Here is a 27,278-nt window from a genome sequence, read left to right on the forward strand (position 1 = left end):
GTTGTCAACGCAGTGAGCAGTTGGCAACACTAACCATTCACACAAAACAGCATTTCGCTCTGACTGCCAAATGCGGCATCTCCCTCTTCCTTTTTCACTTTGTGCTTGTGTGTTTGATGACGGAAAATTGCAAATAGATCGCTGAATATGGCCAAAAAGAAAAGCGAGGAGCACTCCGGTGCGGATGCGAACGACAGCGATTACCAGGAGGAGCCGAACTTTGAGGATCCGCCCGGGTTCGTGGACAACATTAGTGATGAAGGTGAAAATCCCCGACTGCCAGCGCAGCACACGCGGCGATCTAACCTCAATCCGTGTGCGGTGTGCGAAAGTTTGCATTTGCATATCTAATTATATATATTCGTGATGCACTTTCAGATCTGCTGGGCGATATGCTGGCCCAGCGCCCCTCGGAGGCCGATGGCGTCGAGAGTGTGGTGGTAGTGGACAACATCCCGAAGGTGGAGCCGGTGCGCCTGGAGAAGCTGAAGTCGGTCATCAACAAGCTGTTTTCGAACTACGGAGACATTGTCAATGTGGTCTACCCCGTCGACGAGGAGGGCAAGACCAAGGGCTACGCCTTCATGGAGTACAAGCAGGCTAGCCAGGCGGAGGAGGCCGTCAAGAAGCTCAACAATCATCGCCTAGACAAGAACCACACATTTGCCGTCAATCTTTTCACCGATTTCCAAAAGTAAGTTCTCCTTGCAGCCGCATCAAACAATGGGATTAATAAAATTGTATCCTTGCAGGTATGAAAACATCCCCGAGAAGTGGGAGCCGCCAACCGTGCAGACCTTCAAGGTGCAGAGCGATCTATACAACTTCATCAACGACCCGGACACTTATGACCAGTACTGCGTGGCAGCGGAGACTGCGCCCAACTGCGTGCAGGTTGGTTTCTGGCAAAACGTATTGCCCGAACCCTTTGAGCTGGAGACCCGCGAGCGCTTCACCGACACCTTCGTCAAGTGGTCGCCCTTGGGTACTTATGTGGTCACCTTCCACAAACCCGGCGTGGCCATCTGGGGTGGCAGTAGCTTCCAGAAGATCCAGAAGTTCCCCCATCCTGGTACCCAATTCGTTGAGTTTTCGCCCTGCGAGAATTACCTTGTGACCTACGGGCCCACACCCACGGGCCAAAAGATCATCATCTGGGACATTCGCACAGGAGCCGAGAAGCGTTCGTTTGTTGCCGATGGCATGTCGGTTCTTTCCATGTTCCGCTGGTCGCACGACGACAAGTTTGTGGCCCGCATGGGTGAGAATTCGATCCACATCTACGAGACACCCTCTTTCTATCTTCTGGACCTGAAGTCCATCAAGATTCCCGGCATTCGCGGCTTCTCGTGGTCCCCCACAGACAACGTGATCGCCTACTGGGTGGAGGAGCAGAACCAAATACCCGCCCGCGTTACCCTGATGGAGATCCCCAAGAAGCGTGAGATCCGTAACAAGAACCTCTTCCATGTGGCCGACTGCAAGCTTCATTGGCAAAAGTCCGGCGACTATCTGTGCGTTAAGGTGGATCGCTACTCAAAGTTGAAGAAGGACAAGAAGGACCTGGACGTCAAGTTTCTGGGCATGTTCTACAACTTTGAGATCTTCCACATGCGCGAGAAGGAGATTCCCGTCGACTCTGTGGAGATTCGCGAGCTCATTCTGGCCTTTGCCTGGGAGCCCATCGGCAACAAGTTCTCCATCATTCACGGCGAGACCAACTCGTCGAATGTGAGCTTCTACGAGGTGAACAAGGGTGTGAAGCCCAGCTTGGTGAAGCGTCTGGAAAAGAAGTCCTGCACGCATCTGTTCTGGTCGCCACGCGGTCAGTTCATCGTGATGGCCAACCTCACCATGGGTACCTTCGAGTTTGTGGACTCCACCAACGATTACATCATCACGTCGTCGCCCGATCATTTCCGCGCCTCCGAGGTCGAGTGGGATCCCACTGGACGCTACGTTGTGACTGGTGTCTCGTCATGGAAGGTGAAGGAGGACACCGGCTTCAACATGTACACGTTCCAGGGCCGCATCATCAAGCGTACCATCCTCAAGAACTTTGTGCAGTTCTTGTGGCGCCCGCGTCCTCCCACCCTGCTCAGCGAAGAGAAGCAGAAGGAGATCAAGAAGAACTTGAAGAAGTACTACGCTGCCTTCGAACAAAAGGATCGCCTGCGCCTTACCCGTGCCTCCAAGGAGCTGCTCGAGAAACGCTCGCAGCTGCGCGAGACCTTTATGGAGTACCGCAACAAGCGTATCGCCGAGTGGGCGGACCAGAAGAGTCGTCGCATCATGCTGCGAGGGCGTAAGTATTCTGAAGAAACAAATTGTTTAAATGTTTGCCAAATTCTATATGTATCTTATCCTTACGCAACAGATGTGGACACAGACAACCTGGAAACTGACGAAGTGGATGAAGAAATTGTTGAATTTTTAGTCAAGGAAGAAGTCACTCTGCTGGAGTAGACGACCCCCTCAACGCCACACCAACGCTGTCGTCCCCTGCCTACTTCGAAGCGATCCTGTCGCCTCACATTTCGTGTCCGGGACGCGTCTACGCCCTGGTTGATGCCAGGGCCCTAATCCATTATCCAATACCGTAGCACGCGTCTGCTTGCAAACAACTCTAAGCGGAACCTTTGCCTATACATACAACATACGAACATACGAATTATAAGCCCAAAAGTAAACTTCAACTTAATCAGCAATTGCGAACACAACATCTAATTAAATGACCTTTCTTGAGCACACCCCTCCTTCCAGTATGCCTAATAGTAGATTTGCCATGTATTTGTATGTAAACAGCAAAAAGAAAACGAAAACAAAATACGTTTGGGGTATGTTTTTTTATGTTTCATTCACGGCGATAGACGATAGGTGGTGAGCAGGTGTGTAACAGTGGTCAGGTCAGTTGCCCATGGCAACCAGTTAAAAGGTCAAAGCAGGCGGCATATTGTTTGCCTTGCATTTTCCGTTTGGACTAACCTATGTAACATATGTAAGTATGGACGCCGCTCTAACCAGGAAGACTGCAAAGAAGAAACGCAAGACCCATACGACCAGAGGGTATCGGAAAAGGGAGCAGGAGGTGCAAAAGTTGATGAGGGCAACGGAAGGCAGAATCTCTGGTCAAGAATACGACATGGAGGCACGTAGCCTGGAGTTCTTTCATGGATTCGAGAGTGAGATGCAGCAGGAGAACGAATTTGCTGCCGCAGATGTTGGCCAGGAGAGCGACGAAGATTCTGGTGGGGAACTGGCTGCGGAACCAACGGATTCACCCTCCCACACATTTATACATATCGATCTGCACGATCCTCCTCTGGCCTGGAGTCAGCTCTTCAAGCAGCGCCACTACTATGATGAGAGCTTACTTTACCGACCGAGTAATACCCTGCACTTTCAGTTGCATTTGAGCGATTTGAGTGAGTTGAAGGACTCCCAGATCCGTATGCTGAACCGCTACCAGGAGCAGTCCAAAAGCAAGTCCGGTAAATTGGGCTCCGATCTGATTGGTCAGCTAAGTGGACAGAAGCCTGCGAGTTTCTTGATGGGTAAACATCTATATCGCACTGTGTGCCATAGGAGGTTTCAGAGCGTGTTCTTCCCTCCCATGCCACCAAGTGAGTTGAAGGGCCTGCCCTCCAGACGTTGCCTGAAATTATGCCTCAAACAGCTTCGGTTCAGCTTGCATCCTCAACTCTTGGAGGAGCACCGACTGGCCCAGCAGCTGGAGGATCTCTTCGATGTGTACAGCCAGCAGAGGAAGCAGAGGATCTGTCGGAAACTAAGGGAGGAGCTGGAGATAGCCCGCCAGGTGGCACTCAAGCTGCTCGCCTCAGCTGGCCAGGATCAGACGGCAGAGGTGAAGCGTCAATTGAAGCTGACCCGTCAGCTGAGGCAACGCTACTACGCAGAGTCCGCAGCCCAGCGTAATCTTCTCCAGCGCCTGCTAAAGCAGTGGGCCAAGCTGAAGGAGCTGCGCCGCCAGCAGCGATTCCAGTGCACACGTTTCCAGCTTGGCCTCCGTGTGGTCCATCCGCCCGACCTGGAGGCCTCCTATTGCGCGTGGAAAGAGAGCTTCGAAACGGATCTGGCCGAGGTGTATCGCGAGCATCTGGAGGTGTTTTACACCCGACTGCGTCTGTGGAGCGACCAGAACTCCCGCAGCCGCACAGCGACGGGCCACTCGAAGCCTCCACGGAAACCACAATTCGATCGGATTATGGCTAGCTTGAGGAAGGAGTACGACAAGACCTTTAAGGACCCAGAGGAACCCTATGTGGAGGTCTTCCGTCTGCATGCGGATGAAGCAACTGCCAGGTTGTCCATTCCAGGCGGGGATCAGCTGCCCAAGGCGCGTAACTACTTCCTAAAGATATTCCTGGACGGACAATTTGTGGGCCAAAGCAGGACCTACCGCCTGGAGCCGGATCTCCAGATATCCATCAACGAGTGCATGGGAGTGCTTTTGGAACGCACTCTTCCAGAGAACCTCAACATATGGGTGGGTGGTAAACAGTGGGTTTCAGAGCCAGACTATATATAAAACTATATTTTTCTAGCTCTACGAGAAGTCCACCTTGACCCCAAAGAGTCGCTGCCTGGCCCAGATGAGCACTCCGCTACTGTTGGGCGCCAAGGATGATGCAGTGCAGGAGAAGCTCAGTTTCCAGACTTTATCCTCCACCCAGTTGGCTGGGGACGTTTACATGTACTATGAGTACCGCTCCACGGAGGGATGGGGAAGTGCCCTTCACCTGGACGATGTACAAAGACTACCGGATGCACTGCGTCAGACTCTGTTGCCGCCGAGCTTGCCCGCTCTGCCGCAAGCCTCCAAAGAGCTAGTGACTCCCCGTCCGCCAAGTGGAAGAATAAGGAAGAGTCAGCTACCACCGCTGATATTTGCTGAACAGCAGCTTCAGTTCTGCGGCTTGGATGTCCTTCTGGATAACCGACGTTTCCAGTTACTCCACTCGCGTCATCAGCAGAGGAATCTGCACACCAAACAGCTGCGCTTCGTGCCCGCCCTGGAGCAGGAAATCTCGGAAGAAGAACCCCTGCCGGATGGCCGGGGAACAGTGCAGCTCCTGGAACCGGGCACCTACTGGAATCCCATCGATCTGCACAAGCATCGCGGACGAAAGTTCCTCCAGCTGCTGTACGAGGTGATTGCCAGCCAGAGTGCCAGGCGGGCCAAGGCCTTGCAGACGCCTCTGCCGCTGCTCCTCCTGGCCGAGGATTCGGATCGCTCATCGGCCACCGGTTGGACAGCCCTTTGGCGGGCTTTTTGCTCCGTTTTCCAAGGGCAACGAAACTCCCTGCCCAGGGAACCATCTGGTTGGTCGGGTCAGCAATCCGGTCCCGATCTCTTCAAGACCTTCTGCGTTTCGCTCCACGTGGTGCGGGCCACTGGAGTCCCCGTGCGCAGTCGCCACATCCTGAATCTCAATGAGCGGCGCTCCAGCGCTGGTGGCGATATGAGTACCAGTCTGTTTGTCACCCAGAGTGAGTAATGTTTAGATAATCCAATTACTCATTTCACGGAGATTTGAGTTCGATAGATAGAGTATCTATTAGATACAAACTATTCAATGTTGTAGCTCGTATACACTCTTTGGAATGATTAAAAGTGAACCCATCTATAACACCGATCTTCCCTTCCAGCTCTCATGTACTCCAATGTGCGACCCTTTGTGACCCTAAGCTATGGACAGCGTTTGTGCCGCAGTCGCACCGCCGAGGGCAGTAATCCCACGTGGAACGAGCAGCTGCAGCTGCAGATCCAGAGTCAGTTCGGCGATCTCCGCGAGGATCTGAAGATCAGTCTGTTCGACGAATTGATTGAGCAGCAGTACAGTGACGAGGCCTCCGATTTGTACCAGCGGGTGCAGTGCAACTGGTTGGGCGAATTCCGGGTGCCCATCAACAGCTTACTGGCCAGTCGCAAGGTGAGTCATTTCATCGTGCAAAGCTATTCACCCATCCAAACCATATTCCCCATATACTCCTAGTTCGAGGGTTGTATCGAGTTGGCCATGCCCAAGGTTTTGGTGGGCTACAAACGGCCGTTGATAGATTCCGTCACGAACATGCCAACGGACCAGTATCCGGAGTTCAAGGAGGCAGTGCATCTGTGGTTCTACCTGAGCATCGAACCCGGCGGTGGAGACCTTATGCCCCTACAGTCCTGCGCCTTGGCCTGTGCGGAGAAACCAGAACTGCAGCAATACCTCGGAGACAGGAGATTGGAGCTTCAGCAACTTCTTCCCCAGCCGCAGCGCTATGTGGAGCCACTGGTGTGCACTGCCCAAGGGAAGAGGGTGTGTCTCACCAGACTCCTGGATGCAGTGCCCCTTCCACCAGCTGCTGTGCCCAGCGGCGAGAATCCTCTAGAGATCTGCATTCGCTACGTTTCGCTACTGAGCCAATTGCGCAGCTATGATCCCTGCCAGGGATTCCGTGGCGTTTGGCTGGACAATCAATCCCTGCTGGACAGCACCTGGTGCTCGGTCAAGGATCTGGGTGTCCTGCTATGTAACTACATGCTGTCCTTGGGCTTGGAGTGCTGGCTAATTCTGGGAGTGGCCTGTCCCCATGGCGAGTGCTCCTTTGTGCTCTTCCGCCAGCCGGAAACTGCTGAGCTCTTCTTTGTATCCCCCGCCACTGGAAAGAGATACCAGCTGCAGGATGTGCATTGTCCACTTAGACGCATATATTGTGTGGTGGGAAAGGATAATGTAAGTTGGACGCTGTGCTGTTTCCATACATTTATCCTAATCCCTTAGTTATTTCCCAGATTTATTTCAACATTCAGACGGAAACCCGTGTCAGCATGACGCACTTTAATTTTCAGGATGGCGCCTGCTGGTTTCCACTCTTCAGTCGGCGAGTTCCTGCCCCCCAGAGTGGAGTCCAGAAGCTGGACTACGCGTACAAGAGGAGCTACGAACTCAGCCAGCTGCAAAAGCAGATTGAGCGCAAGATTATGAAGAAGATCAGTGCGTGGCGCACCACCAGGAAAACCATCTGGAATCGGTGGGTATATGCCCCCCAATCATCTATAGATTAGCAATAGCTAATGGCTTCGGTCCACAGAGCCTTTCAGCCGCGCCTCCACAAAATCCTTTGCGACATGGAAGGCCTATCCACTTTCTCCAGAGGCCGATATGATGAGCCCATATTCAGCGAGCAACTGGAACGAGAGTTTCCCAACTACAGGGTAAGCCTTGCTATCTTTCGAATCAAATAGATATGCATAGGAAATATCAAGGTGGATTTGTCTTGTCAAGAAATTTAATGCTGGAACTTTATAATTATTAAGGGAACCGCTTTCCTATAGATATGAAACTGTAGATATAACTTATCCACGATTAAAATGTTCGCAATCAGGCTTTCCTGCTAAAAATCGCATATTTGTGTGGAACAATGAAGTCAGCAATTAGTTTGATATTTATAACGACAGCGGTTCACCTGGTGGATTTATCAGTTGGTCGTCGTCACCAGCCGACCCCTGCCCTGCCCTACCCTACCCCACTCATCAATCACTATCGCAATCGATCACTAACCCCGTTTGCCCGCAGCTCTACGGCTTCACCCTAAACTTTGCGTACACCAATCTGGCGGCGATATCGGAGCGCATCCGGACCAGCTGCATCCACTACAACCACGACGCCTCGGTGGAGTTCTGTGTGGCCGTCCATTTGCACGCCCACGCCAACGATGTGCTGTCCGTGTGGCTGTTTCTGCTCTCCATGGTGCCACTGGTGGAGTGAGTCACACTCTACAGCCCAGAAGTCGGCACACTCAGAAATGCCAGAGGCAATCCCCCTGCCATTAGGGATTCGCTTATCTCGGTTCAGTTTACAAGTGCAAGCGTAGCCGCATGGACTGATTTTTATCGCAAACGCCCAACTGACGGCGGAAAGAGGCCCGAAATGAAATCTATTTAATTTGGTTTACAGCCCGAAAAATGTATAAAAACATATATATATATATAAATATATGTGTGGCTAGAGAATAAAAACGCGTGTAGTTGTATGCAGTGATAAGGCGGTGACGGGGACACAGGTACCAGGTGTCGAAGTTGGCACTGGGTTAGTTCGCCGCGCACCCTGACACCGTCCACATCGCCTGACATCGATTGCACAAGCCCATGTCGCAAAGCATGTTCCCAAAGCTGGCCGAGGATTATGCGAAGTTCAAGCGCTATGTGAAATGGCTGTACACCCTCTACGAGCTGAACACACAGATCGCCATATGTGAGCCGTGGGAAAAGGTCTTCCTCAGTGAGTACTAATGGACTGTGCCCTTTCCTTCGAAGGGGCGAAGATTAGCGCCGCACCACCATTCGTATCTATGGAGTATCAACTTTGGCGCGATATATTGTCTTTACCCATCGATATCTTATCTATGCCGGTCACTCGGCGGTCTTAGTCATGGAACCTGCTAATGGATTGTTATGTCGCACCATGCTATTTTCACTTTTAGATGTCCTCCTCGGCAGCTTCGTCTCCCTGATCCTCTACGCATCCTTTGCCTTTGTGCCGGGCTATTGTGTCACCGTCTTCCAGCTTTTGTGGCCCCAAACGAGCGTACAAAATCTCACCAGCGTTTGCAGTGCGAGTACGGAGGGCTTTTGCGCCAACGAAAGCGGATCAGTAATAACATAATCTTAGTGTAGCTTATCTTAATCAATAAATAATTTAATACCTAGCGGCTAACGACGTTTCTTTCAATTGATTTGGCGGTTTTCGTTTTGAATTTGTACAGCATTGCCAGGCGATAATAGAATATGCAAGTCGCCAACCTTGGTGGAAAACCCTGCTTCCGATTACATTTCAAATCGATTTAAAACCGATAAATGTAGTGAAATTAATCGATTGCCTCGCATAAACATTCATTTTGCATTTATATTGTTTGTTTTCTTTTTTGTGGTTTCATGAATTAGTTTAACCATGTCTAACGACAAGCGCACCATTTATGTGGGCGGCCTAGCCGACGAGGTCACAGAGAGACTGTTGAACAATGCTTTCATACCGTTTGGCGATATTGCAGATATCCAAATGCCGGCGGACTACGAATCACAACGACATCGAGGATTCGCCTTTATAGAATACGAACAGAGCGAGGATGCGGCTGCGGCCATTGATAATATGGTAAGAAGTTTTAGCACAAGTAGATCAACCTGCAGAGGAAATACAACGAATCAACCATTTGCAGAACGACTCGGAGCTCTGCGGACGCACAATTCGCGTGAACTTGGCGAAACCAGTGCGCGTTAAGGAGGACAGTTTCAAGCCTATCTGGGCAGATGACGACTGGTTGCAGAAGCATGCGGGAGCCACGTTGCAGCCGGAAGGCGGCGAACCGGAGGCAGAGAAAGTGGAAACGCCATCCACGGGGCCGGCAGTCATCGAAAAGGCAGAGAAACGTAATCCACAAGTCTACTTTGACATACGGATTGGTGGCAATGACGCCGGTCGCATTGTGATGCTCCTCCGTGCAGATGTGGTACCGAAGACGGCGGAGAACTTTCGTCAATTGTGCACCCACGAGCAGGGCTACGGCTACAAAGGCTGTTCCTTCCACCGCGTGATACCCGAGTTTGTAAGTTAATTATTTTGCTACGTTTTCCTCATTTGTACATTCTTTCCATTCAACAGATGTGCCAAGGAGGCGACTTCACCAACAACAATGGCACCGGCGGCAAGTCCATCTATGGCAAAAAGTTCAACGATGAGAACTTCAATCTGAAACACAACAGTTTTGGAACTCTTTCCATGGCCAACTCGGGCGCCAACACAAATGGCTCGCAGTTTTTTATATGCACCACAAAGTAAGCTGGTTTTACAATAGAAGACTTAACTGAACTGTTTCCTTCTACTAAATACATTTCTTTTGTTTTACAGAACAGATTGGCTGGACAACAAGCACGTCGTCTTTGGCCATGTCATCAGTGGCGCCGAGGTGGTGCGCAAGATGGAGCGTTGTGGCTCCAAGTCGGGCACTCCCAGCCAAAAGATTGTCATATACTCCTGTGGAGAACTCAAATAAAGAAGCTTCCCAACTAGTGTACTCTTCAACGTTCTCATTTATTGAAAAAATCCACTAAGTCATAGGTATAGGATGCAGAAGAATCCTACTGGAAGTAGGTCCTGGGCTTCCTGAACGAGAACAGTTTCCTGTTGCCCTTGTGGTGGACACGCTGGACCAGAGGGAACTTGATCTTTGAATCGTGGAACTGCTTGACGTGCACGCGGCGGGTCTTGGCGGCAGGGATCGAGTCCACCTTAATGATCTGGATGGAGTGGGCACGGGCACGGTGGCGGGCTCCCATGTCGCGGTAGCACTGAGTGACGGCACCGCCGACAGTCAGGTCACGGTACTCGCGGTACATGTTGTGGGTGCCCGAGCGGGAATCGTAACGCAGCCAGATGCCGAAGTTCTTGATCTTCACGGGCGACGTCTCGTACACCTGCTTGATGGACACGATCTCGCCGGTGGTCTTCTTGAACTTCTTCAGTTGGCGCAGGAAGTACCAGAAGCGGGATTTGGCCACGATGTTGTCGGGGGCAAAGATGCGCATCTTGTAGAGGGGAGTCTGGGGCTCCTTCTCGCTGGGCAGCTTGCGGCCCACGACCTCGTACTCCTTCAGCTGCAAATGGGATTTTGATTAGTTTAAATGGTCTACATAAAACAATTGTAAACAAATGCGAACACTAGCAGGCAAACAAACACACGCATGGCTGTTGGTTTTTGAAGGTTATGTTTTCGGCGGCACACAGCAGTTGTATTTCAATTATGTTGAATATGTTTGAATAGTTTGTTATAAATTCGTTCTGAATAATAGTTTCTCACAATTATGTAAATTACTTTTGTGAGTTGGATAAGTTTACATTTTTACGAAAAGTGGCTCGGAAAACATTGTCCACGACAATTTTCACTCCCAAGTCGTTTTTACACAGAAATTACGGAGTTTTCAAAAATCCATCGTTTACGCCAAATGGGCAATGTGTTTGCTTATCTGTTGCACGCATTTTAAACTAAAATAATGATTGTTTAAATCATTTTTTTTGACAAATACTAACCAATCCCTTGGCTCTCATGTTGAACGTTCACGCGAAAAGGAAACGGAAAGAGCTTGTCAAATCGATATGACACTGAACCTTGATTCAGGGATGGAAAAAACTATCGATAGCTAACTCCGAATAATATTTATGATTTATCCACTGTGATACTGAACGTGTTGTAATGGTTCGTTTGATATTTAGATAATTACTCAAGATAATACTTTTAAATAGCCCTTGTATAAAAGATTTTAACAATAATCGATGGTACTGGCCAAGTATCGATATGAAACACTGAACCGCAAGCGAACAGCGCAGCGATGCCTGTCACACGGTTGCATTTTTGGCAGTCACACTAGCACGCTGCGCCAGCTATCGAACTATCGTCCATCACTAGCTTCTGCGCGTGTTTCAATGGCATGGCTGTAAAAAAGGCGAAAAATATTGCTAAAAACTTGTTTTTCACGCTTTATTCGAGCGCTCCCCGCAGCCAAATTGTGAAATATCCAATCCCCATACGCTACTCAACGTGCTGCTACTAAAATACGGTGAAAAAGTGCGCGAACAAATCGAGCAGAACATAAAATGCAAAGCGTGTACGGCGACGTGCAAAAAGAACATTTTTTACCCCGCACAAGAGACGCGCAAAAAGGCAAAAAGGCAATTCGACTATATCATTGTGCTTCTGGTCGAAACTAAGCCCAACGGCAATTGCGTGTACTTGTGAAATCTGTTTTCTTTACATATGCGAGTCCTGCGAGTTTATAAACAATTGAAACCAGGCGTTAATTGTATAAGTTCGTCGTGGGGAGGGGGCGCCCCGCTCTCCTTCCGAGCCGTCTCGGCTCGTCCAATCCTATCCGCTGGGCAAATTCTCTCGGCCTCTCGGTTTCGGTCTCTTTTTGGTTCAGTTGTGCAGCGAACTTCCGTGAAATCGGTTGTTGTTTTGGCTACGTTCTCTCCTTGCTGTTTGCGCGCGTAAAATTCATCGCTCTTTCTCTCTTGCTCTTGCCTTGCCACTCTCTGTACCGTTCTTCTCTCCCTCTGCCGCCTATAATTTGTGGGAAAATTCTACCTAAGCAGGGTACAGCAACAAGAACAAGAACAGCAATAATACGCTGAGCAAAAACAACAACAGCAACGCACAGGAGGAGAGCAGGTAAATAAACGTGCATAATTGCTGTACATTTTGATTGTAGTGTCCATTCCAAGAATATTTCAAGTAAATTCGTTTATTTTTAGCAGTAAGTGGCTCTCTCGTTGCCATTTTGTTAACATTTATTTTGGTATTTTCAATTATTTTGACTTTTCTTTTGCACCAGGGCTGCAAGATCAACCAATGACCGGCGATTTTTGTGCAATCCAAATGTTTATGCCGTTAATATTCTGAAAAATTTATCGTGTATACCCCCGCATAAACGATTAGCCTTTGCTGTCATTCTAATTTTTTTTTTATCGAAATACCAAACCCAATATCTCACGTAATAATAAATTCGTTTCATTTCGCTTTCAGCTGCGTAAAGAACAACGAAAAGCATACAAGAAAAAGAGCGAGAACCGGAACGGATTCAACGCCAACGGCATGCAAAGGTAATGAATATAATAATTTTTGCCTAAAGTGCGTTTAATTTAAGCGCTCTGATTATTTGTTTTTCTCTCCTTTTCTTAAATATTATTATTGTTTTATTGCTGACAGCGTGTGACTGCAGAAAATATGATGGAAGCATTGGATCAGCAACAAGCCAAGCTAACGTCTAACCGAGATGATGGAGAAGCGGGAACAGGATCGGAAACGGGATCGGGAGCGGGCACCGGGGGAGGTGCAGCTGCCGGCGAGGAAGACGACATCGAAGAACTTCATTATGTGCTGGACCTGGCGAAGGAGGAAAGCGAGAGCCACCAAAATGGAGAGAACAACAACGCTAAAGAAAATGAGGATGGGAAGCCGAAAAAGAACGATGACGTGATAGATGTAACCATGGCAAATGGCCAGGGTTTCAGAGACACACCTGAGGAAGAGACGACGAGAACGGAAGAGACACCCGAAACGGAAGAGACAGAGCAGGCAGAGGAATCTCTTCTAAATCTACGGAAAAGCACGGATACACCAGTCGATTTAGGAGCAAATTGCTTGACAATTGCCTCTCCCTCTAATGATCTTGTAAAGCAAGAGCTTGTCGAAGACAAATCAGAGGAACTCAAAGAACCAGCCAGCATCCCACTCAATGAACAGTTAATAGATGATATTGAATTTAAGACCGAAGTGGAGGACAAATCGGATTCCTCCCATTTGGAGTTCTTAACGGATTCGGAAGAGCAGCCGTCAGAGTCTTTAGGGGCAAATCATGAGTCCGAAATCAAAGAAAAGGTGGACCATTTCCAGCCAAAAGAATCTGACAGCAATGAAGTGGAGGAAAAGTGTTTTCGATCAGCTAATGAAGATTCCGAAAGCGAAATCGAGGAAACAGTGTACACCCCGCCAGTGATAAATCTTGAAACAGATTCTGAAAGTGGGGATAAAGAGTTCATATCAATTAAAGATAATGAGAGTCCTGTTTTGGAGATTGAAGGAGAGACAGAAAAGTCTCAGTCTTCAAAAGATCTTTACAAAGCTGACGTTGGTGAATACGTTTCCACTGCAGAGCCAGAAGTGGTTGAGACTGCATCGCAACCAACTGGTGTACCTTCTTTAGAGGGATCCGATACACTAGATTCTCCTTCGCTGACAATGGATGTGGATCTTCCATGCAGCGAAGACGGAGCGCCCCCTAATGTCATTAAAATCGAGTCTGATTTGGAAGATGAATCACACAGTGATAGTGTCAAGTTGAAAGAACATACTGTAGAGGTCGTTCCGTTAATAAAACTCAATGGGGCTCATAAAGCTTTGAAAGAAGAGAAGCTCGTGGACGAGGAGGCAGAGGATCCCGGTCAAGAGCTGAAAGACCCCAAGGAACAGTCTGTGATAACAAACCACACTGGCAACAACACTAAGGAGGAGGACCCTACCGCTTCTCAGGTGTCAGCGCTTTCCCTGATTCTACCCGTTCGGACGACCCGTAGCAGAAGCATAAGCAGCAGGAGCAGCACCGTAAGCTCTGCTTCGCAGCCGCATCTGGTCATCGATCATCCAGAGAGCGAGCACAATGCCAAACCGCCGGCTCTGAAGCTTTCGCTAAAGCGCAGGCGCAGCAAGAGTTCCTCCGTCAGCCAACCCGAAAAACAAACAAAGGTGGAGTCCAGTGGCTCCGTTCCCTCGCTGCTTCTACAACGTCTTCAGAGCAATTCCAATGTGATTCCGCCTGTCACCTCTACGGAGTCCCAACAAGTCCTTAGTTGTGCAAAGTGCAATTTGCAGTTCGATTTCGAAAGGTTTCAGGAGCTGAACAAGCACCAGGCCCAGTGCCGCGGGATCCAAAGCACGAATAGTTCCCAGCTATCGCAGAAGCAGGAGCGCTTCTTTCGTTGCTCCCAGTGTTGCAGCGTTCACCAGTGCTGGCACTTTTTTCTCCACATGCGTGAAGTCCACCGTCGTTACATTTGTCTATATTGTAACCATGTGTATCCCAGTGTAGAGAAGCTGTCGCTGCATCTAGAAAACAAGCATGACATCGACCAGAGTCACTTCGCGAAGGACGCGTGGGACCAGCAGCAGAGTAAGGAGGATAGAGCCAGGCATCTCGTTTGTTGCACATGTCAAGCCACTTTTGTCCAAGGTTCTGAGTTTGAGGATCACGATTGCTCCCAACTGATGCAGCCGTGTGCTTTGTGCAATCGAAAGGGTGACCATATCATAGGCTGCAAGAACAACAAACGGAAGCCTTTGAAAAGGCGACGAAAGGTCCGTAGACCCCCGGAACCACCACTACCGGTTCCCCAGGAGGCGGTTGAACAACCCGTTCCCGTAGAGGCAATACCGGAGCAACTTCCCCAACAGTTGCAGCTGCAATCGGATATACAAAATCTTTTCCCTGCAGAAAACAGTAAGAACATATTTATAAAATTTTTGAGATCATATATCTAAATTTCTTATAGTTCCAGCGCCAGAGCCCGTAGAAGATCCTCCAGCGCCTCCCATTCCGAAGTTGGTTGTGCCCAAAATTATGTTGCGGGTGCCTAAGGAATTTCAGAAGTCTGTGGATGCAGCCCTTAGCAGTACGGATACGGAGGACGAGGAGCTAGAACCGGCACAGCCGGTGGAAGAGGCAGTGTCGGCACCACCAGAGGAGCTACCCTTTGATGCACCACCTCCTCCACCGCCAGCGCTTAGCTATGATGACTCGACTTCGTCTAAGCTAAATCGTGTTCTGGCGGAACTGGAGCGCACCAAGCTGGACATTGAGCGAACCAAGGCGGATATAATTACCAAAAAACAGTCCAAGGTTATTATGGCCAATGCACATTTGGAAAACGTTGTGCCACAGGTTGCAGATCCTCCTCAGCACCTGCAGCCACAGCAGGAGGAACAGCGTCGTTGGTCACTAACGCCACCTGCGTCGCCCCACAACAATCACGTCAATCTTCCAGAACCTCCCCCAGCTTTAATTACGGAATTTCAAGATAAGCCCGATGCAATGCGTCGCAACAGCCTCGGCAGCGATTGCATGGACATGGATGATAGTTTGAATGCACCTGAGATGGAAGATAGTAGGGATTTGACGGAGGAACAGAACGAAACTCTGGAGCCAGCCTCACCTTCGCAGGAAACTCAAACTGCTGACGAACCGCTTGCCATTCAGCCGCTTCCACCCGCCGATGGCATAATGGTAGCTGGACCCGACACCCACACGGTGGATCTGCAACTGGATCGTCCTCTCGACCGGTTTTCAATGGTAGATTTTGTGCGTTTGTGCTTAAAATCTGTGTACTCCTTATGCCTATATTGCAATCACGCTCGAAGGATCGCAGTAAATGTAAAACAGTTGGTGATTCATTTAATAGGCCAGCACAGATTTACAGCTACGGTGGATAGCATTACAGCTGAGGAACTGTACGCAGAGACAATTGTAGCCAAACTAAAAAGCTTTCTTCCGAACCTTGAAAACGAGTATATGAATGCTGCCAGTTGTTGCAGTTTGGAAAATGGCAAGTACGTAGAGCAGTTCAATGAGCGAATTTACGAGTGCTTCACCTGCCGCTTTGTGACCTCCACTCACAAGGAGCTGTACACCCACAACAGAAGACTGCACATTAAGTCGAACATAACGTGCGTAATGTGTCAAACGAACTTCTATAGCTACAGCGAGATTTTGTGTCATATTTGTCCTGGAGAGGTAGCAGGAAGTGTTTATGATCTTCAGTTCAGGTGCTGTCTCTGCGACATGGCTCCATTGCCCTCCGCCTTTAGGCTGATGGTGCATCTGAGGAAGCAGCACCAGGCTTGCGATATCTGTCTGGAGGATTGCCAGAGCCAATCGAAACTGTCATCTCACGTGTGGAAGCACAAGTTGCTACATTTGTGCTATCGTTGTGGTATCGCCTATCGCAACAAGCAGGATATTTCAAAGCATCTATTCTGGAAGCACGGAACGGAGAGTGCAGGATGCAAACAATGCCTACAAAAGCGCTGGCGCCATGTCTACCACTTTTGCGTGCCTCCCGCAGAATTTCCATGCGAGCAATGCGGTTTTGTTTTCAGCAAAGCTATATACCTGGAGGTGCATCAAAGAATGCATACTGGGGATTTCCGCTATGCGTGCACCGAGGAGGGCTGCGAAGAGAAATTCGTGTCGCGCAAGCTCTTGCTAAAGCATGCCAGCAGTCATGTGGCGAAGGAACTGCCCCAAGAAGCTTCCGTTGAGCAGGCGACCGATGCAGCATCGCCCCAAAAGTTGGAGGATATAAAGGAAGAGCTGGAAGAAGGCGAAGACAAAAAAGAAGGACCACATAATGAAGAAAAACTCTTGCCCGAGTCGTTAACCAATAACGAGACCCCCAAGAAGGAGGAATCGGACCGTATCGATAATTCAATAGAGCCGCCACTCAGTAAATCTGAGAATCGAAAGCGGCGCAAGAAGTCGAAGCGCAACAAGGAATCTTTGGAAGACCTTAATCTTATCGCACCCAATCTCTCGGAGTCGGATAGCAGTGATGACAGTGATTCAGATGCACCGAGAAGCAGCCACCAGGAGCAGCCTAAGCTGCCAATGAGATCCTCTGTGGATGATCTGGATATGCCCAAGGTGATGCTGTCGCCATCCTCTGAGAGTGACGCCGATGAACTTGATGTGAAATCCAAACTTGAGGATAAGGAAAAGCCTTCCGACGACTCTAATGAAGAAAAGGCTCTTGATGCCGATGATGAATTGGAGCCCAAGAAGGAGGAAGATCAAGTGGATGTCTCAATTTGGAAAAACCTCCTTCAAAATCAGGCGGTGGCCATCCCGGAAGAGCAGGCGGTTAAGGATGAGGAAAATGAAGACTTGTTAGCCAATCTGCCGCCCGCAAAGCTGCACGTTGCCTGGTCTGATCACGATTATTGCAAGTTGTACCGCACGCCTGCACCCTCACCTGTGAAACAAAAGTCCGTTAACAAATCATCGATCAAAACGCCCGGTGAGAATGCATCCAGTGATAGCGACAGCTCAAGTAGCTCCAGCTCCTCAGACTCCGATTCCTCGAGCTGTTCATGCGGGTCCAACTGTAGCTGTAGTTCTAGCAACAGCAGTAGTACCAGTGGCAATTCCGACGATTCAGATAGCTCTACTGCTCGTGGATCTCCACAGAAACGATCTCGTAAGAAATCTTTAAAGGTAAAGAAGAGCTCAGAGTCACTCAAAAACGATCAGAATGGTCAAAATGAGCAGGATCAAGTGGAGGATACGACTGCCGTCAATGAAAACAATAGTCCTGTTGCACCACCCTCTCCCAAGCCTCCGATGTACAATGAGTCGGACTTCGATACGGCATTCTCGGATACAGATGAAGAGTTCTACGACTCCCATCCTCAGAAGCTGGCCAACGAACTGCTGACCCAAAAGCGAGAAGCTCTAATGGCCGAGCATGCCCCACTGCGACCGAGCAACAATTATGACATTGTGGAAAACAGTCGACCCTCAACTCCTTCTCTTCCGGAGGAGGCTTCTGCTTTTGCTGATAAGCGGGAAAAGGTGAGGAACAAGAAAAAGAAGCGGGAACGAAAGTCTACGTGTAAATCTGGCAAGCTGCAGCCGGTTGCTAGTACTGCAACCCCACCCATGGATAGGATACCCGGAATGCCTGGAATGATTGCACCCCTGGAGCCGCCCACTCCTATACTGTCGCATCCAGAATCTTCTCTGTTCCCTGTAACGCCACTTACTCATCGCCAACTGCAATCGTCCATAACGAGAATGAGTGAGGGCAGCAGCTGTTCCGATGCCGATGCCCAGCTGAAGCGTTCGAAACGCCAGCGAAGGCCCAACAAGTTCTATGGCTATACGAGCGACGATGAAAACATGAGCGCCGTTCTAGCGCCACCGCTCCAGGTGGGAATGCAGCTCATTAAACCGCAGCCACCACCACAGTTGACCTGGGCCAAGGAGGATCTGCCCACACCGCCAAAGCAGCGAAACAGGAATAACAATAACAGTAGCCACCACCATCACTCACACAGCAATGGTGGAACTTCATCGGCCGGATCCTCGCGAAAGAGAAGCAAACAACGATCGCTGTTTGGCGCAGGAGGATCTCGCCCAGCCAAGCGTCACAAGCCCGAACCAGAGGATCACTTGCCACCCATTCCGACCCTCAAAATCCGGCCTAGCCTGCTGCCCACCACGGCTCCACCGTCGGACAGTAGTGAAAGCAGCTCTGATGACGAGGAGGCGGAGGTTAATGTGACCAGTGTGGTTCCGGCTCCACAACCGGCGCCACCTCCAGTTTTGCCAACTCCTTTACCGGTGGCATTGCCAGTTCCACCACCACCGCCGCCTGCGGCCACTGCTTTCAATCAACCCATACCACCAGCGCTGCTACCCAATCCCGGATTCGCCACACTGCAGTACTTCAAGGCGAACAACATACGGTATCCCATTCGACCGCCGGCGGGAGCGCGTCTCGCTCGCGAAGGAGAATCCGTGTACTGCTACTGTCGCTGTCCGTACGACGAGGTCTCCGAGATGATCGCATGCGACGGGGACAACTGTCTGATCGAGTGGTTCCACTTCGAGTGCGTGGGCATTATGGTGGCGCCGCAGGGCAAGTGGTTCTGTGCCGAGTGCAGGCCCAAGTACTCTGAGGGTATCTATCAGGGCGCCAAGCCGCAATGAATGAACACGGATTAACTGCATCATTGGTTCCTCCTACCACAAATAAACAACTATAACTACAAACCCCACTACAGAATGGATTACGCTTATTAATTGATAAAAACATATAGTCGCTCATCCCTGGCGATCGTCTAAGGATAAGAAATCGATGTCTTATCTACTAAAGAAATAGAGCTAGACTAAGAAGTATCGTACTTGTAAAATTTGCGGGCGGAATGTAACCCCAGGCTCAAAAGAGCTCTCCGAGGAGAGCCTAAGCTAAGCTAATTGTAATATAAATATTCGCAACAAGAGTATCCCATTATATATACATTTCTATATTCGCTTAAATCGTTTGTAAATATCGATGGCTGCATATTTCGTATGCACTTTGTAAAATAGCTAGATTACTCGATAGATACCATAAACACTTAGGAAATAGGTTATACACCTATAAATAGCAGTCCCAAGTATAGTTCATAACTAATTATACTATATATACACGTAATGACTATGATTAGAACAAAAAATCGAAAGCCAGCTGCAAATCGGAATGCAATGGATTATGAAAAAATAAACATGCAACATTGTGAGACGTATACAAAAACAATTATTAAAACGAATTGTACTAATTTGTTTGGTCACTCGCTCGCTGGTGGGTCCTAATATGAGTTCATCAATTTATAAGGTAATGAGCGGATCATTTGGATAAATAATTGGTTGTTCTAAAAGTGAAGCAGGTGGATGGGCCTTTTGAATAATAAATTGCAATTTATTAAAGGTCGCATGGAATATGGAATCAATTTTTTAATTCCAGTAAGAATATCACCAGCTTTGTACCGATTTTGTGAGCTAATCTAGAAGCAGCTTTTCGAATTCCAAATTGGCGAAAATAAGTTAATATTACGCATTTCGCCTTTCAGGGAATTCCTCTAATGTGGCCAATACTCGTTAACCCACCCGTCCGGACTGTGGGTTTAATATCCTGGAAAGGAATGCCACGTTCCCGGCTCTGATTATGCCCAAGTAAATGCAAATAAGCCACGACAAGGCGGCTAATGTTGTTGTAGTTGCGCACGATGAATGGACACGAATGGCGCCAGGGTCAGCAGTGGGGTCATCCCACCATCCACCCATCCATTCAGAAGCCTTCCTCGTTCGGGGGAGTTTCGGTTTGTTTACCAAACAGCACGTAGATTTAATTGCTGTTGTGGGAAGGAGTCGCTCCGGGCGAGAGCCTTTGGCGAGTGGAAGCAACAACCACAACGTAGTTCAATTACAGGTGGTGCCGGGGGTGTTCCCTACGTTGACTGTATGTGTATATGGTTGGGTATGTGGTGACCACTGGTGGCCAGTGGCCAGTGGTGTGCGTGCGTAGAAATTACCATAAATCTGAAGGCTCGAATAAAAAAGGCTGCTCTGGTGAACTTGGCCAGCCAGTTCGTGTTGAGTTTTCGCGGCGAGCGGTTAACCGGAAACGCGGACAACCGAAGAACGGAATTTTTGAATATTAGTCGACCTGCGTGTCCACAGTGCCATGTCCACGGGACATCCCAGTGCTGAGCAATCAATCGACCCCCAATCCCGCTTCTCCCCATTCGGTGGCATCCACACAGGTGACCATGGTTCGCCGGGCATCGAGTGTTCCTCATCTGAATAGTAGTGGCGGCAGCAGTGCGGACAGCGCCGGAACGTCGGGCAGTCGTCGTGGTCGGGCTCCAGTGGCCGGCTCCCGCGGCCGAAAGACGCCCTCGACCACATCCACCGGCCAGAGTCAGCGCCAGAGTTCCGGCAGCAGCAGCAGTATGCCACGATCACGAAGTCTGACCAATGGCATGCGTCGTCTTAGTCCGCAGAAGGGGACTGGCAGTAGCGGTGGCGCCGGTGGAGGAGGTGGTAGCTCTCGCAATACGCCGTATTTCCTGCGTTCACGCGAGAATGAGTAAGTAGTGTGGGATAAGGATTGCGATGCTTCCCACCGTAATCAATAGGCGATAAGTTGTAAACAGTAAAGACCCATAAATCAAATATTCAATCAATCCATTTAAAAATAGATATAATCCCTAAACTGTAGTCTTTGAAAAATGTTGTTTTCTAAAATTATTTTAGAAGAGAGTTACATGCAGAGCAACTTAATTGTTTTGGCCACTGAAAATGTAGTTTTGGAGGTTTAATAGTCACAGGAACACTAGGAACCTTTATAAAACCATAGCCAAGTCGGAATAGTGTCCATTATTTATTAAACATTTCTGTAAGGAGCCGCCGAGAAAATGTATTAATTTGCATCAGTACGTGTGGCAGGGCGGAAATCGAAAACGGAGGACGGGGTAATGATAACACGACAGGCCGGGAGCCGGAGCAGCTCACCCCTAATAGGCGATCCATTAAAAACCCTTGAGGCAACGAAAATGACGGGAAGCCACAAGCCCAACCATAATGACCACGCACAATAATCCAAGAGAGACAGTCGAACGGACAGCCGAACGGACAGCCGAACGGACAGGCGGCAATCAAGCGGACAGACAAACGGACGACCACCACGTTAGCCAGACTGACCGGCCTCCATTTAAACACTCTCTGTGGGTCGCAAGCGAAGGAAGTATGGGCACAGATCTGGGGTTTGAGTACCCAACGAGCACACGACACAAATCGATTTTGCAATTAAACCATATTGAAGTCTATAGCTGTGCCGATGTCCGTATGCCCGGTATGACCGGAGTCGAGAGCGAAAGTGACACATTTATGTATGTTGGTTTTTTTTTTTATATTCGATGCGGGTTCAGGTGCAGAAGACACAATGAAGTTAAGGTTAAGGACCCCAGTTTCCTGGCGCGCTGGCCAGTGGCAAGTGGGTTAAGTGCTAGTTTTGGACCTGCCTCGCTTTCGGAAGGATCATTAATAATTTAGCGAAGCACAGGTGATTGGAGGGTAAAAAGAAAGTTTGAACTAAGGCTACAATTTGCCATAAAACACACTCAATCGCAATGCACCATTAGAAATTCCCAAACTATTGAGTATTAATTTGAGTAAATATATCCACAATTGACACCTACGTCTGTCACTTAGTAATTTAATGAATTGTAGGGATATACAGAACCTGAATTTATTTAAGAGATACGATATGATTAATCCCACCAGGCTAACGGCATGGTGGGCGTTATAATTATTTTGAAGCACGCATGTGTTTCAGTCTTTTGATTAATTAATGCGTTGATAGCCGTATGATTGACGACACACATCGAAGACAGTGGTGCCATAATCAGTCATAAGCATATATGTACAATCATACATCATGAAGATAGTGGCACAGTATATGTACATCCATGTATGCACATAGGCAATTTCACTACAGTGCTCAACACAAATGAATTTACGTGGCAGTCAGTTTGAATATCCGTGTGGATTTTATACTTTTCAAATTCATATATGGATTTTCTGGCATGCACAGCACGAGTTAGGTCATTATTACGCCCCGCAGATAATCAAACCTGACATTTCGTTGCCTAAACCTAGCATGGGTAATAAATATCTCCTACTAGCGGGTCTGGTTGCCTCGGATTCGGAATTGGTTTCGGATTCCATGCCCGGGAAATAAAAGTGAGAGTTTCGTTCCTTTTTTTCCACTCGCTACAGTTTATTTGATTGGCAAACAAGTGGCCCAGAAAAACCCATATTTTTTTATTGCTCATACGATTTAGCCTGAGTTTTCTCGTTACTTTTAAATCGGTGCTGGGAAAATATTTACCCCATGCAAATATCAACAATACTTACAAGTAGTAGGCTTTCATTTGCACAGGTATGAAATGTGTATTTCATATTGCATATATTTTTGTATGGCTTAAAATAGCATATTAATTGTCTGCCGTAAAACAAATTTTTGTAGTTGATTGGGAATAATAATTGCTGAATTGCAAAGTCCATACTGGGTAACAGGGAATATTTGTAACCAAAATCAAAACTTTCGCTTAAAGCTAAGCCTTTGTAGTCTTTGTATTGGCCTATTAAATATTAAGGGCTAGACCAAAAGTTGATTGAACTTTTCTTGGCGTTAGCTCCTCAAGTCGGCACTCTGGGCCCTCGTGTTAATTCCTTTCCATTGGCGCCTTCTGAAATATTTACCAAGTGCACATATTTACCACAGCAGGCCCAACTCATGTCTGATTAATAATGGTGGAGTGAAGTATGGCCATTAGGGCATGAATGTTTAACGAGTCATTTACGTGAAAATGTTAAATGTCAGCTGTGTGCCACATACAATCACGTTAAGATGGCGCATCGCACATACGCCGTGTTGTCCAGCCTATTTGCAGTTCAATAAACCGTTTGTATTGGAAACTTCGTTTGCTCTGTTAGGGATGCAATTACATTTGCTGGATAATTACTGGGTTAGCGAGCAAGTGAAACCAAAAGTTTCAGGAATCCTTATCAATAATTTATTGCTTAATATTACCATATTTCCAAAAAGCTGCGATTAAATTTCACCGAAGCCATTTCGTTAATCCAATTGAAATGTGACCTCTGACTGCTAGCTCACCTTCACAATAGTGAGTTAGTCGATGCGGTGGTCAAATGAATCAGAAAAACCCCAAAAGTCACGCGCCATACCATCCACCCTTAACCTTGACTAATAATAGGCCGGTCGTAGTGAGAGCTCCATCAAGTTCAAGGCAAATCCACAAATTCTGGAAATTCGCAGGACCCACAGCAAATGGAGCTCATAAAACAATGGGAGCTTTGTTTCACTTTGATTGTTTAATTGTGATTCCGTTAATTGCGAGCTACATTTGGCATCATAGTTGAACAACCATATCCTTGAAAAATATACGTGTTACTCGTTATTGATTAATTGCTATATTGTACAAGTTATTTCAAGTTATTTGTGTGACTTAAAAATACAATTGAAATATATCCTCTCAGGATTGGTAGCGCTGACACGCTGGAAATCGTGGCCTCCAAGTCCACGGGCAGCGAGGAGTGCTCAACGCCGGAGGACAATATTAACGTGGTGGTACGAGTGCGTCCTTTGAACGACAAAGAGAAAAGAGATCGACATGGGTCCACGCTTCAGTTTCCTGGAAACGGCCAGGTTATAGTACGTATTATTTTAACGAGCATTTCAACATGATGTTTAAACCAATCCGCTGCAGCTTGAAGGCAACGATGTGGGCCAGAAGAGGTCGCATAATCGCGATAGTGTGCGGGTTTTCACCTACAACGTGGTATTTGAGCCGGGGGCCACGCAGGAGGATATTCTGGACTACTCGGGTATAAAGCGCATCATTGAAATGGGCATCGAGGGATTCAGTTGCACGGCTTTCTGTTACGGCCAAACGGGATCCGGCAAAACGCACACCCTTACCGGACCCCCCGATTTGGTCAGTCCAGGTCTGAGAGACTTGTAAAATGCTTAACTCCAAAGTGGTTTCTTTTCTCTTTCAGTTCGTTGGCAAGCCGAATCCCAAGGATCCGCGTCATGGCCTCATCTTCCGCTCGTTTTTGTATCTCTTCCAATTGATTAAGAATCGCAAGGACGTCAATTACGTGCTAAAAGCCTCCTTCATGGAAATCTACAATGAGCGGGTAAGTGGCGCCCAACGAGGGACCTCTAATTTGGATTGACCTCTGCAATATCAATTTAAATCCTAATTGCATTTGCCATAATACCGATTGCTTGTCCGCAAACATGCATTCCACTGACCTCCATTAATGGATGTCAGTACGCTTCACCCACCGAAAACAGACAGACTGTTAGTCCACCCACATATCGTGGATTGTCACTATGCGTGAAATGTTTCTGCATTTTGCGTGGCATTTCATTGATTTGTTTTCTTAGCCTACCCACCATTTCCATATTGGTTTCGCAAATTGAATTGCATTTTTTATCAATCCCCTAGGTAATCGATTTGCTAAACCCGGGAAGTGCACGAAAACCGTTGGCGGTGCGCTGGTCCAAGAAATCGGGTGGTTTCTTCGTGGAGAACCTTTTCACGGTGGACTGCGAAGAATTGGATGACCTTCTGGCCGTACTGGAAGAAGGTAAGCAGTAGTTATACATAAAATTGTTGTTTTGCTCACATTCTATATTGCCATTCTTGTAGGTATGAGAAATCGTGCTGTTGGCTCTCATGCCATGAACGATCACTCCTCACGGTCTCACACAATATTGACGGTCCACATCCTGTCCGATCAGCAGACGGACGGTGGGGTGTTTCTTTCCAAGCACGGAAAGATAAACTTCGTGGACCTGGCTGGCAGTGAGTTAACCAAGAAGACGATGAGCGAAGGGAAAACCCTAGAGGAAGCCAACAACATCAACAAGAGCCTTATGGTCCTCGGGTACTGTATCTCCTCGTTGAGCGATTCCAAGAAAAGGACGGGTCACATTCCTTACCGAGATAGCCAGCTCACCAAGCTACTGGCCGACAGTCTGGCGGGGAATGGTGTCACCTTGATGATCGCGTGCGTTTCCCCCGCCCACTATAATCATGCGGAAACCCTCAACACTCTGCGATATGCGTCGCGGGCGAAAAGGATACGCACCAAGCCCGTTATAAAGATGGATCCTAGGGAGGCGCTGATTCTCAGTCTGAAGCGTGACATCCATGCGCTCCAAATGGAGAACGATCACCTGAAGGCGGCATTGAATCTTCATCATCAAGCAGCTCCGAATGGTGGGCCGGTTGAGAATCTTCTGGAGCTTCAACTGGACCGAGTTAGCAGCGGTGGCGGAGTATCAGTGCCCAAAGTTGATTTGCAGCGATTACCGGAACTTGATGGCTCCGAACTCGCCGAGCTCGTTAAGCTATACATGGTGGAGAACGAATCCCTGAGGCAGGAGAATAATCATCTGTTCACCGTGCGGGAAACCATTCTTAGGGATCAGGAGATTGTCTGCCGGGAAAACGAGCGCCTGCTAAAGAAACTGGAGGATGTCAATAAGTAAGTGGGATGCTTGGCATGTTGAATTGGGGTCGGAACGATAGTTTTAAGTCTTGAACTGATTTTTGATTCCTTCTCCAGGACTGGCTCATTGTTCTCTCCCATTTCTGACTCGTTCTAGGTCGAATCCGAACGGGAATGAGGACAGTGAGCCAAGCCAGAAGGCCCAGCCGAATAAGGAGTGAAATATTACCTATATACATATATTGGATGTTTTCTACTTTTTAACCAGTTTTATGTAAAGTGTATTTGTAAATGTTTAACAAAAAAAAAAAAAAAACAAGCCAAGAGTGTGACTAGTCATGTAAGGATTTGTAATAAAAGTTTGTTTTTGTTCCTATGATACGAGCTTCCCTAGAATTTTTACTACAAAGTAAAAACACTATCTGCGCCATGATTAAATTATGATTAAATGTTTGTTAATTTTCTATTATAGAGTCTGTGTGCGTTCCCCATTGATACCAGCACGTCCGGCCATATCTCCAACAACAGGAAAGGAAACACCTGGCACTGAGATCTGGACAAATCCAGAACCGCTCCAATCTCCACCAGGACCAGATTTACCAATAGAGCAGCGGATGTCGGAGAATGCTGATAGACGAACAGATACGGCTCAAAAGCGAATCGATCAGAAAAGAATAGCCAAGAATATTCTTATTATGGCCAATGCATTCCGGAAACCGGACTCAGACATTACCAAGGAGTTGAACCTTAATCCGGAGGAGGCGCATGCTAAGCAGTCGGCTGAGTTTATGCCAGAGTAAGTTTTAGAAACATCATCTAATTAATATTACTCATAACTTCCTTTTTAATTCCAGCATGCTCACATAATTAACTTTAAATGAAAACAGTTGTAAACTGATATAATATATATTTTTGCAATAAATAAAATAAACGGTGTCCAAAACATTGATAAAAAAATCTATAGCTAATAGGTCATATATTGATTCAATTTATGGAAGCTTATAGTAATTCCAAGATTCAAAAACTGTGGAATCTTTCCCCACACCGCCAAGAAGCTTTCACCAACGGCTGGAAA

The 27,278-nt window shown here is 47.9% G+C and overlaps 7 protein-coding genes across 14 annotated transcripts; 6 read left to right on the forward strand and 1 right to left on the reverse strand.

Moving 5' to 3' along the window:
* Positions 1 to 52: 52 nt before the first annotated feature.
* Positions 53 to 2,829, forward strand: LOC6734930 (eukaryotic translation initiation factor 3 subunit B). Its single transcript, XM_002081891.4, has 4 exons — positions 53 to 262; positions 379 to 694; positions 753 to 2,305; positions 2,378 to 2,829. Exons 1-4 carry the CDS (start codon positions 148 to 150, stop codon positions 2,464 to 2,466), a joined length of 2,073 nt encoding a protein of 690 aa, XP_002081927.1. The 5' UTR covers positions 53 to 147; the 3' UTR covers positions 2,467 to 2,829.
* A 121-nt stretch (positions 2,830 to 2,950) lies between these two features.
* On the forward strand, positions 2,951 to 7,784 carry LOC6734932 (coiled-coil and C2 domain-containing protein 2A). The gene is made up of 7 exons (XM_016168341.3): positions 2,951 to 4,507; positions 4,566 to 5,511; positions 5,671 to 5,954; positions 6,018 to 6,743; positions 6,803 to 7,041; positions 7,102 to 7,225; positions 7,587 to 7,784. The coding sequence occupies exons 1-7, from the start codon at positions 3,005 to 3,007 to the stop codon at positions 7,776 to 7,778; spliced, it is 4,014 nt and encodes a 1,337-aa protein (XP_016028246.1). The 5' UTR covers positions 2,951 to 3,004; the 3' UTR covers positions 7,779 to 7,784.
* Positions 7,785 to 8,123: 339 nt separating this feature from the next.
* On the forward strand, positions 8,124 to 8,726 carry LOC6734933 (serine palmitoyltransferase small subunit B). Its single transcript, XM_002081894.4, has 2 exons — positions 8,124 to 8,291; positions 8,494 to 8,726. The coding sequence occupies exons 1-2, from the start codon at positions 8,159 to 8,161 to the stop codon at positions 8,673 to 8,675; spliced, it is 315 nt and encodes a 104-aa protein (XP_002081930.1). The 5' UTR covers positions 8,124 to 8,158; the 3' UTR covers positions 8,676 to 8,726.
* Positions 8,727 to 8,866: 140 nt separating this feature from the next.
* Positions 8,867 to 10,080, forward strand: LOC6734934 (peptidyl-prolyl cis-trans isomerase E). Its single transcript, XM_002081895.4, has 4 exons — positions 8,867 to 9,161; positions 9,226 to 9,612; positions 9,669 to 9,841; positions 9,915 to 10,080. Exons 1-4 carry the CDS (start codon positions 8,961 to 8,963, stop codon positions 10,057 to 10,059), a joined length of 906 nt encoding a protein of 301 aa, XP_002081931.1. The 5' UTR covers positions 8,867 to 8,960; the 3' UTR covers positions 10,060 to 10,080.
* LOC6734935 (60S ribosomal protein L18a) lies at positions 10,079 to 11,251 on the reverse strand. The gene is made up of 2 exons (XM_002081896.3): positions 11,094 to 11,251; positions 10,079 to 10,660 (listed from the first exon to the last, which is right to left on the reverse strand). Exons 1-2 carry the CDS (start codon positions 11,109 to 11,111, stop codon positions 10,145 to 10,147), a joined length of 534 nt encoding a protein of 177 aa, XP_002081932.1. The 5' UTR covers positions 11,112 to 11,251; the 3' UTR covers positions 10,079 to 10,144.
* Positions 11,252 to 11,389: 138 nt separating this feature from the next.
* On the forward strand, positions 11,390 to 19,910 carry LOC6734936. Of its 6 annotated transcripts, none has more exons than XM_016168342.3 (4): positions 11,390 to 12,231; positions 12,586 to 12,662; positions 12,769 to 15,055; positions 15,108 to 19,910. In XM_016168342.3, the coding sequence occupies exons 3-4, from the start codon at positions 12,787 to 12,789 to the stop codon at positions 19,319 to 19,321; spliced, it is 6,483 nt and encodes a 2,160-aa protein (XP_016028247.1). In that variant the 5' UTR covers positions 11,390 to 12,231; positions 12,586 to 12,662; positions 12,769 to 12,786; the 3' UTR covers positions 19,322 to 19,910. The 6 variants fall into 6 exon arrangements, with proteins under 6 accessions (XP_016028247.1, XP_044778590.1, XP_039148303.1 ...); XM_044922655.1 differs by having other exon boundaries at positions 11,390 to 11,628; XM_039292369.1 differs by lacking the exon at positions 11,390 to 12,231 and adding an exon at positions 12,276 to 12,294.
* An 810-nt stretch (positions 19,911 to 20,720) lies between these two features.
* LOC6734937 (kinesin-like protein KIF12) lies at positions 20,721 to 27,161 on the forward strand. 3 transcript variants are annotated; one of them, XM_016168343.3, is made up of 8 exons: positions 20,722 to 21,242; positions 24,218 to 24,392; positions 24,448 to 24,675; positions 24,740 to 24,880; positions 25,195 to 25,336; positions 25,399 to 26,239; positions 26,676 to 26,999; positions 27,058 to 27,161. In XM_016168343.3, exons 1-8 carry the CDS (start codon positions 20,923 to 20,925, stop codon positions 27,068 to 27,070), a joined length of 2,184 nt encoding a protein of 727 aa, XP_016028248.2. In that variant the 5' UTR covers positions 20,722 to 20,922; the 3' UTR covers positions 27,071 to 27,161. The 3 variants fall into 3 exon arrangements, with proteins under 3 accessions (XP_039148318.1, XP_016028248.2, XP_016028249.1); XM_039292384.2 differs by lacking the exons at positions 26,676 to 26,999; positions 27,058 to 27,161 and adding an exon at positions 26,321 to 26,375 and having other exon boundaries at positions 20,721 to 21,242; XM_016168344.2 differs by lacking the exons at positions 26,676 to 26,999; positions 27,058 to 27,161 and adding an exon at positions 26,361 to 26,582.
* The last annotated feature ends 117 nt before the right edge of the window (positions 27,162 to 27,278 follow it).

Source organism: Drosophila simulans, chromosome 2R (assembly GCF_016746395.2).
Source record: "Drosophila simulans strain w501 chromosome 2R, Prin_Dsim_3.1, whole genome shotgun sequence".
NCBI lineage: Eukaryota > Metazoa > Arthropoda > Insecta > Diptera > Drosophilidae > Drosophila > Drosophila simulans.

Coding starts and splice junctions, on each gene's coding strand:
- LOC6734932 (XM_016168341.3), top strand. CDS start 3,005: ATGGACGCCGCTCTAACCAGGAAGACTGCAAAGAAGAAACGCAAGACC. Junction 5,512..5,670: donor CAGTCTGTTTGTCACCCAGA/GTGAGTAATGTT, acceptor CTTCCCTTCCAG/CTCTCATGTACTCCAATGTG. Junction 7,226..7,586: donor GAGAGTTTCCCAACTACAGG/GTAAGCCTTGCT, acceptor GTTTGCCCGCAG/CTCTACGGCTTCACCCTAAA.
- LOC6734934 (XM_002081895.4), top strand. CDS start 8,961: ATGTCTAACGACAAGCGCACCATTTATGTGGGCGGCCTAGCCGACGAG. Junction 9,162..9,225: donor CTGCGGCCATTGATAATATG/GTAAGAAGTTTT, acceptor AACCATTTGCAG/AACGACTCGGAGCTCTGCGG. Junction 9,842..9,914: donor TTTTTTATATGCACCACAAA/GTAAGCTGGTTT, acceptor TTTGTTTTACAG/AACAGATTGGCTGGACAACA.
- LOC6734930 (XM_002081891.4), top strand. CDS start 148: ATGGCCAAAAAGAAAAGCGAGGAGCACTCCGGTGCGGATGCGAACGAC. Junction 263..378: donor GGACAACATTAGTGATGAAG/GTGAAAATCCCC, acceptor ATGCACTTTCAG/ATCTGCTGGGCGATATGCTG. Junction 2,306..2,377: donor TCGCATCATGCTGCGAGGGC/GTAAGTATTCTG, acceptor CTTACGCAACAG/ATGTGGACACAGACAACCTG.
- LOC6734937 (XM_016168343.3), top strand. CDS start 20,923: ATGGTTCGCCGGGCATCGAGTGTTCCTCATCTGAATAGTAGTGGCGGC. Junction 21,243..24,217: donor CTGCGTTCACGCGAGAATGA/GTAAGTAGTGTG, acceptor ATATCCTCTCAG/GATTGGTAGCGCTGACACGC. Junction 24,393..24,447: donor CTGGAAACGGCCAGGTTATA/GTACGTATTATT, acceptor AATCCGCTGCAG/CTTGAAGGCAACGATGTGGG.
- LOC6734933 (XM_002081894.4), top strand. CDS start 8,159: ATGTCGCAAAGCATGTTCCCAAAGCTGGCCGAGGATTATGCGAAGTTC. Junction 8,292..8,493: donor GTGGGAAAAGGTCTTCCTCA/GTGAGTACTAAT, acceptor TTTCACTTTTAG/ATGTCCTCCTCGGCAGCTTC.
- LOC6734936 (XM_016168342.3), top strand. CDS start 12,787: ATGATGGAAGCATTGGATCAGCAACAAGCCAAGCTAACGTCTAACCGA. Junction 15,056..15,107: donor TCTTTTCCCTGCAGAAAACA/GTAAGAACATAT, acceptor AATTTCTTATAG/TTCCAGCGCCAGAGCCCGTA.